Genomic DNA, 8,961 nt, shown 5'->3' on the forward strand with positions numbered 1-8,961 from the left:
CCCGTTACTTGATCGTGTACCTACCAGAATAACGCTCAGGGCTGTACCATGATGATCAGTTTGCATCCAGCCTAAGATGTGCTAGTGGGGGGTCCTCTCCCCCACCCATATCAGGCCATTAAATTACTCCCCCTTCTCCTACCACCCTAAACAAGTCAGATCAAAGAAACTCGTCACAATTACCATGTCACTAGTACCACTGAAACCTGTACTGAGATCAACTCACAGCAACAGTCAAACCACAATCCAGTTTTTCACCTTTCTCCCTCCCAGTTTTCTGCTTCATCTTCACCCTGAAGTCCATAAGCTTGGGGGGGGGGGGGGGGGGGCCAAAAAAAAACAAAAAAAACAAAACAAAAAAAACCAACACAGCAAACATTTCCAGTCCTTTTCCTGGTGAGACAAAAAAAACCCCAACTCCATGTCACATAGTCTCAAGCCTTCCTTGACCACTACAGGTGATTTCTAGGAGAATCAGAAAAACAAGGCCCTGTGTGACTTCAGATCATTCACCAGCTATGCAGCTACAGTAGGTAACAGTTCTATGAATATGCAAACAGGCACAAAGGAGGACTGTGCTGTCCAAACACATTGTTGGTATAAAATGATGCAAGCTGCTTAAAGGCTTCAATTCTCACATTGCATTGCAATTTTTGCAAACCTTCAGAAAGCAGGCTTCCAAAAGCATTTCCTGGAGCAACTAATTTCTTCTGAATACTTACCACAAATGCAGTAACAACTGAAATATGCCTGAAGTCACTACTACAACTTATTTAATTAAACCTGCCAGGCACTCTTTATTGGCTCTCTGTTACTGGTAGCAGAGAGAACAGTATTACCAATGGGCAACATACAACCACCAAGCAAAAGAACCCAGACTTAGTCACACATGCTTCAGCAAAAAGTTCTTATTTTAACAGAGTTTGACAGCAGTAGCTACAAACACAGGTTAAAACATTTACTTTACCGCACCAGAGATGCAAATTAAATTTCACAAGTTTCTTTACCTAAAGAGTTCTCGGAGAAAGTACAATATCTTAGAAGTCTTAAATACAGACAAGTCCTTTAGAAAGCCAAATTTTAAAGCTTTAATATCACACAAGAAACTAGTAAAAGGCACAGTTTTGTCTATTTCTGTATGAAGTACCGCACAATGCTTTGAACATCAGCAGCCGTTCCAAGCAAGCATTCAGAACACAATAAAAGGCCTGTTGTCTTTCCTTGTTTGCTGGTGACCTGTATGCTCTTTCTAGCTATACTTTTGTTACTATCATCTGACTTGACAGGGATCCACAATACTGCATTGATTATGCTTCAAGCGAGCCATAATACACAATTTTCAGCTATCTACAAAAAAGAAAATAGCAGTGTGCTGTGCAATGCTATAGGATGAAATCAAAATTGGAAATTAACATTTAAAAATATTGTCGTCAGAGACAGAACTCGCATTGTCATTTAATTGTTTTTTGAAATAGTTATCTTTCCATAGTCTTAAAGTAAGTCACTAACTACTGAATCTTGTGCAAAGAAAAGTTTGCTGTGAGAAATGTGAATATTTTTACTGATCAGGCCATCACATTTTTTTATTTCAAAGCTATTTAAAAGTTACTCTTATGATAAAGATCAAGGAAATTTATGCCATACAAATTGCTGTTGAGGTATGGTGGGAAGTGATCACTCAGCATTTACATCTTTGGTACCCTGATTATTCCCCACCAATCACAGCTTTTAAATCCACTATCTGAATTTGACAGCACTTGAGATACTAAAAGATTAATTGTAACAAAAAAAAAAAAAAATTGGTGAAAGTGTAGAAAAGTTAGATTGGCAACTTTAGTTGCCAATACTTCAACATGAGCTTCAGTTCTATGTTCTGTCTGGCCTGACAGCTGCCTAGGCAGGACACCTGAACAAATTATAACACAGTTATTCACAGCATGTGCTGATTCTTGCCCAACCATTACTTGCAGGACATGGGGGAAAAAAGTGCAAAAAGGCAGTAAAGGGCATATAAATCTGCACAAAACCAAGCTTTAAGCAACTAGTTGCTCTACTAAACATGAAGTTTTCTTCTTGGTTTCCTAATACAAACTTACTATTTGAGAAAAAAAACAAGTAATTTTCAAAAGAAGTAAAAATTCAGAAGAATATATGCTTTGAGAAATTTGAATTTGATATCCTAAAGATCACATATTTCAAGACACCTCTCTACTCTAACTACTCCATACACAAATCAGACTTGCAGACCTGATTCAGAAAATGCTACTGTCCAAGTTTCATGATACATCTTAAGCTCCATTTTAACAGAATTACTCATTTCTTTGCTTTTACCGATAGTACATGAAGAAGCATCCCAACTCACCACAAACTTACACAACATTACTATTAAGGTACCAGGCCTAAAAATTCTATGGCTTTCTGAAATACTCCTACATCGTACCATCTTCTTGTGGATACTCTGGTTCAGCCATTTAACATTAACATTGTTCTTTTTGCAACAACAGCACAAACAAGCCTCTACTCAAAAGCTCTGTTCATTCACCAAAAGCCTTGCTATACTCCTCCTTTTGATAACCAAAACTCTATTAAACAAAATGCTCTGCTTAGAGGAGAAGAGCCTGGCAAGCTGGAGCCAAGAGTAAACATTCAAGTTATGTGGAAGCCCCTAGAAACAGTGGAACATATCCAACAATCCATAATCATTGTCCACTGTCCCTGAAAAGTATAATTAGTCCATGTCCCACTGGTTCACCAATGCAGCAAGAAGAAAAAAAGACGGCATTGAAGTCAGAATGATTAAGCATATGCAGCATTTGAAAGTCTACTTTTGTTGAAGGGTTGACAGGAGCAAGACTTCGACGTTTTGCCTGCCTCTACTACATTGTGGGATCTGCAAAGTAACAAGACAAAGCAAAGTTTTATCTTGTCAGGTAACAGTAAGTAGAAAACAAGATTCAGCAGTTATCTTCATGAAATTTAAAAGTTCGTGAGAATCCTTTTACAACTGGTTTGGGAAGAACAGTACCTGTTCTCTGCCAGCAAGCTCCAATCCTGCAAGGGATGTCATTAGACATTTGGCAAATAGATACCGGGAAGTTCAGAATTAGATCAGTAAGTACAGCATGAAGCAAAGAGGGAAAGCTACTCACCCTGACCTAAATAAAAACCCAGGAGGTAGCAAGGCAGAAACTGTGAGTTGCCATAACTTAAATATATCTTTGAAAGGAGAAACTGGGCCAAGTGCATATTGTATGTTATAATAACGCCTTTACCTATATTTCTCTTCATACCATTGGTTTCCCTGAATCTGCACTCAACAACTGTTCTATTTGAGAGAAAAACTGTTTTTCCTAGAATAACTGCATCTACCTATCTTGTTTTCCAGACACTATTTACGTTTGTAGTCCTACGGTTTGAGTAATTACCCTTGTTTTCAGCTTTAACACAAAGGAACAAAACCCATCCCATTCACTGCACATCTGGTACTCCACAAAACAAAGTTGACCAGAAAGCCTTCTGGTTTAAAACCCAGCCTCATAGTAACATTTCATGTTTTCAGGAGTTCCAGGCAGGGCTCAAAGGCTAAGGGGAACGTAAACGTACCTGTTTTCCACAAATGTTTAGCTTTTGGTTTTGCTTCTAGGTTTGTTTTGCATTTTGGGGTTTTTTGTGTGTGTTTTTACAGAGTTGGGAAGGTGGGAAAGGACAGGCACACTAAAAAACTGCTAATAAATGAAAAAAAAAAACACCTCAGCAGTATCCATCAAATTTTGCAGAAAGCCTGAGACAATCTGAGATTTCAGTTACTTCTATTCCAGTGCTACATATTTCAACTACCAAACAACACTTTACCATGTCATAACTATTTCACTGATACAGATCTCCAGTGTGTGTGGGAAGGCAGATATGGGAGAGACAAAGGCCTTCTGCTTACACAACACGTTGAGCCACCACACTTTAGAAACTCCTGTTAGCATAGTTGTGCTAGTTAGGAATAATAAAAATTCAGTTAGGCCAGCAAAATTAAGTTTTTGCTCATGAAGCCGCCTTCTCTTGTATGCAGTGAAGGCAGCATGGCAAGGAAAAGCTATAATAGGACAAGTACTTCTGCTGGTAGAAGCTGCACTTCAACTAGAAAAAGCACACTTTTAGACCTACAGCAATAGAGCACTTCTTGTTTAGACCCAGACATACCATTGCATAGGAAGATTACACATGTTGGTCCAGTTTAAAAAGCTCTAATGAGATACTAGCTTTCAGGAGTCTGGTAAGTCCCAAATTAGATTTCTTCTTCTCCCTCTCCCCCACAATAAAATCTCCTCAGTTATGCACCAAATGTAATGCTGACAGTGCAAAGAACTGCAGATTACCACACAACAGAACTATGTTCCAAAACATAACACTCACCACAGGAAGAAAGATTTGGAAATAGTTCCCTTATGTAAGCAAGTTATAGCTTTATTTAGTAATTCAGCACTTCTGATGTCAATATTATTCATTAATCTCTGTGGGTTAAAAGAATTTTATACTGCCAGTATACTGATTTCAAAGCCAGTTTGCGTCCAGAAGCTATAGCTGCTTTCATAAGCAGAGTCCAAGCTAATACATCCTGCTAACAAAGACCTTGTCCTATACACAATCAGCTCATGTATCTCTGTATCGTATTAGCAGGACCAGGGATGTACTACAATACACCTGACTGCACAGCTCACGCTGTCAGGACTCATCAGCTCCAGCTTAGTACTGCTTTTTCCACTCCAGGGTTTCTAGGCCACATTCCATAGTAACGGAGATTCTAGGAAAGCATTTTGATCAGGCCAAACACCAGCTCTGAACCAGCCCCATACTGCTACTAGTTCTGCAGTTGTAGGTTCTCCTGGAATCTGGAGTGCGGGAAACTGGTAAGAAACACTTGCACAGGTGCTATCAAGAGTCAGGAAGACTGGCACAAGGACAAAATTAAGCACTGATAAGCTAATCCCAAGCAGTTGAGCATACCCACATAGCATTCTACTCATTAGCTCAGGTAAACATGATCCTTGTCCCCAGATGAACACAGATTTTCCAAACACAAGATCATCCAAATCATTTTCTTCCATCATACACATATTAGAATAGACTATTTGGAAAGGTTATAAAACATATGGCATTTTTAAAGTGTAGTAGAAAAGTTAACTACGTAACTGGTTTGCCTCATAACACTATTTTTCATCTTCAGGGGAAAGCTTCTGAATAAATATTCACAGCTACAACAGCCACACAAGATGAGTACCACCTCCACTTTCTGCAGCGAGTTCACTACTATCATTGCATTACTGAATCAGAGGCCTAATCAACATTAGCATCACTTGATTATGAGTATTCAAACAGAACCATCTCCATACCACTCTCTCTTCATTATTCCTAACATGAAAATACAATGTGAAAATACCTCACACCGCTTTTCATGAGGAGAACGAGGAGGCGGAAAATCCTACCCAGAGAGTTAGAATTGCCTTTATCTTTCAGAAGGACTTCAGAAGGCATTTGAGGAATATCAGCTTGAAGACATCTCCATTCTTGCTGCAAAAGTGAGCTAACCCCACCATTAGCAAAACCAGAGCCTGGACATCTGTCTATACCTGCAGACGAGTAAGCAACACCAAAATATAAATGTCTTCTAATACAGTAAGAAGATTTTAATCTGTATTTGAAGCAGTAAAAACTCGTTCAAAAAAAAGTTCAAGTCACCTGTGCCAGAAAGACATTCCTTGGAGGTGTATATACAAGGAAGGAGATGGTGCCTCACACCTGAAGAGAAGCTGCTCTGAATAATCTCATCCCAAAGCAGTCACTTTGTGGAAGCCTTTTAGTACCTGAATGTTTTACCCACATGTGCCACAAGATGGTAATTTGTGACAACTGGGGAAAAGTTACTATTTCAGAGATTAGGAAATGGGGGTTTTTTTGTTTGGTTTTTTTGGTGGGTTTTTTGGTGGGTTTGGGTGTTTTTGGTTTTTTTTTTTTTAAGAGAACTTCAACCTCATACAATACATTGACCTTATAAATACTCTTTGAAGGAGAGTGGAAAACTACTTCCTCTAAGAACAACTCTACCTTATCTCAGGGAAGCTTTCTTGCTATTTTCCTTTCTATTCAGAACAAATTCCCTATTGTACACCATGATGTACTCATCTGGAAGCAAGAAAGCTTACCACAGAGGCCTTGGCCATGTTGGAGAAAGACTGGGAGGACAAAATGGGAATGAAAGTATTTTACAAGCTACAGAAAAATAGAAGTTAAACATACTAGATTGCAAACAGTTGAGTTTTTTTATATATAGCTGCAGAACTAAAACAACTGAATGTTACAACATCTAAACCATTTAGTGACTGCACTTTGTTTCACATGTCCACATTCTAAAATGTTGGACAGTGCCATGTTTGAACAAGTTTATCCTAGAAAATTTCATTTCTTAATATATACACAAAAGCCACCTATGCTGAAGAGCAAGCTAAGCAAAGAAGTTTTTTTGTGAGGTCAGATGAACTTCATCTGCTTAATACTTTATCTTATCTGCAGGTGAGTATTCCAAAGTCCAATAACAACAAGAGAAAGCAAAATGCTTATTTAACTACTGCATCATACAGCATGACCAAGTGAAAACATGTTTAATTAAGTTTTAAACTTCTAACAGTGTTTAAAACAGTATCACTTCTGTTCAGTATTTGAGGACCTGTTAAATCTACCATCTGCAATTACAAACATCTATTCAGTGTTACTTTAGAATTAAGGCAATACACTGTTATCCAACAACCAAAAACTAAACTCAGGATACCTTCATTTATGAGGTAGCGCATTTAAATCATTGCAATACTTTAATTAGAGGAATAAGTACTACAAACAAAGACCCCGGCTTTTGAAACATAGTACAGCATTGCAGAGATCTGTGAACTTTTTTTATATCAATAACAAATTATGTATCAACTAAATCATTATGATTGGCAGACTAGTCAGGTCTATAATAAGAAGGACAACTACACTAATCAACTGAGTAGGGATCACTTAAGGCTTCAGATCAGTGAAAAATGAAACTGGTAACATTCTCCAGCCACTGCAGATTCAGTGAAAAACTGAAATTACAACAGATGCAGGGAGGGAGGGAGGAACGCAGACATGCACACACAACATTTTCCTTTACACTTGTGAAGCTTAAAGCAAAGCTGGAGTTTACAATCTAATCTTATGGAAAGAGACTCCGATGTACTATATCTGAACCCACGAAAGACTATTATTCTCCCCATGCAAAAAGTCAGCAATATGCTACACATATATATACACACATACATACACAATGTTATACAGCTTTAACATGCCAAAACAATTTAAAAAAACTAGTCAAAGCCATTTAAGAGCATTTTATGATGTCTGGAAGAGTTTAGACCTTGTTCCAGCTCTGCCTAGAGGAATCATCCACTAACAGCCATTTCAACAAATAACACATATTTACCAGGACAGAAAAAGAAATTGCTACTTCTATTTTTATTCTTCAACCTGACAGTTATGAATGGGCCAAGTTTAAGAAAGTTAAGTATGAGCATTTTAGCTAATGATGGGATTTATCCCCACAAAGCTTCACATGTTGATAAGAACATGTTGATAAGACACGCTGTAGCCTACAACCAATAGCTCTACTAAAACAGAATACAGATCCAATCAAAATGAAATAGAACTTTTTCTAATTCAGAACAGAAGCAAAAGCTGCCTCTAAAGTCCTCAATGCTATAGTATGGTATTAAAATAAAAACTTGATTCTCAAACTGAAGACAGCAATAGCCACATCCAGGGTTTACATGCTCCATGTGTCCCCACAGAGCCAATCCAACATTTACCTCAGATTTAGTTTTCATCTATTAAAAAGAACAAAAAGGCAGTACACTAGAACTTCAAAGCTGCCCCAAGCCACTCTAAACATACAGACACTTATTAGATAACAATCCTTAGAGGAAAAAAATTCTCCCTTTCCTTCCTCTCTTCAAGAACCTTCAACATTGATATACTTCCATTAAAGAAAGAGGCTATTGAAACTACTAAAGACTTTCTGACACCTACTCTGAATAAATACAGCTACAAACAACAATTTATTTTTGTCATGGTACGCTCTTTCAGGAAACACTGCTGCAGTCAGTCTCAAGGTCTGGGCTTGCAGAAGGAAAAAAAAAAAGACAGATGCATATTGCCTTACGCAAAAGAAAACCCAATTCAGAAATACCTATCATGTGAATCTAGATTGTCTGGGTTGGGCAATAACATGTAACATTATGATGATCAGCTACCTAAGTGAAACGAGCTCTTCAGAAGCACCACTACAAATGATGTTGGCTTCAAAAGACTTCCGTCTACTTTTTGCTACCGAAAAAAAAAATCAAGTTTTCCTTAAGCAGTGTTTTAAAGTTTAATATTAAAGTGCCAAAAACACTTGATATTCTCCAAATAATACTTACTTCATTTCCATGTTTCTGCAGAAATTCTATTTCCTGTTGTGTGAAAGTAGTCATTGAAATTGACTTCACTCTGTGGGGTGGATTCAAGCCCCGTCTAAAAGAAGAAGCAAGAATTATTTAGTCAGTATTCAGGAAATCTGTCATCATACAATCACTTTTAACATTACAACCAGAAGTCAGTCAGTTTTAAACTCAGGTGCCACCTCTGTAAAACGCGCTCATTTTGGCACTGCCATAAAACTTAAGGCTGTGTAAGCTCATCTCAAAATAACATTCAGCATGCAAAGTCAAATAATTGAGCTTTAGGGGAGACCAATGTTTATAACTGCACATGCAAACTCACTCTGACCCTTTCTATGCAAATTTATGAAAACATAATTAGGCGTTTTTTTAAATCCTAAACTGCTTCCCCAAACTTGTTCACCCTTGCCTCTACTCTTCATCTCTCAATCTTGGGCCCCTCTGTTGTAGTTTTCTT

General features: G+C 37.8%; 1 protein-coding gene across 1 annotated transcript in view; it reads right to left on the bottom strand.

The window, feature by feature from the left end:
- The window catches only part of AGFG1 (ArfGAP with FG repeats 1), a 27,801-nt gene extending 19,230 nt beyond the window's left edge, over positions 1 to 8,571 (bottom strand). Inside the window, exon 1 of the mRNA XM_009588200.1 lies at positions 8,484 to 8,571. Coding sequence (XP_009586495.1) covers positions 8,484 to 8,537 — 54 coding nt within the window. The 5' untranslated portion in view covers positions 8,538 to 8,571. The remainder of the gene's footprint in view (positions 1 to 8,483) is intronic.
- Between the last annotated feature and the right edge of the window lie 390 nt (positions 8,572 to 8,961).

This window comes from Fulmarus glacialis, unplaced genomic scaffold, assembly GCF_000690835.1.
Source record: "Fulmarus glacialis isolate BGI_N327 unplaced genomic scaffold, ASM69083v1 scaffold4242, whole genome shotgun sequence".
NCBI lineage: Eukaryota > Metazoa > Chordata > Aves > Procellariiformes > Procellariidae > Fulmarus > Fulmarus glacialis.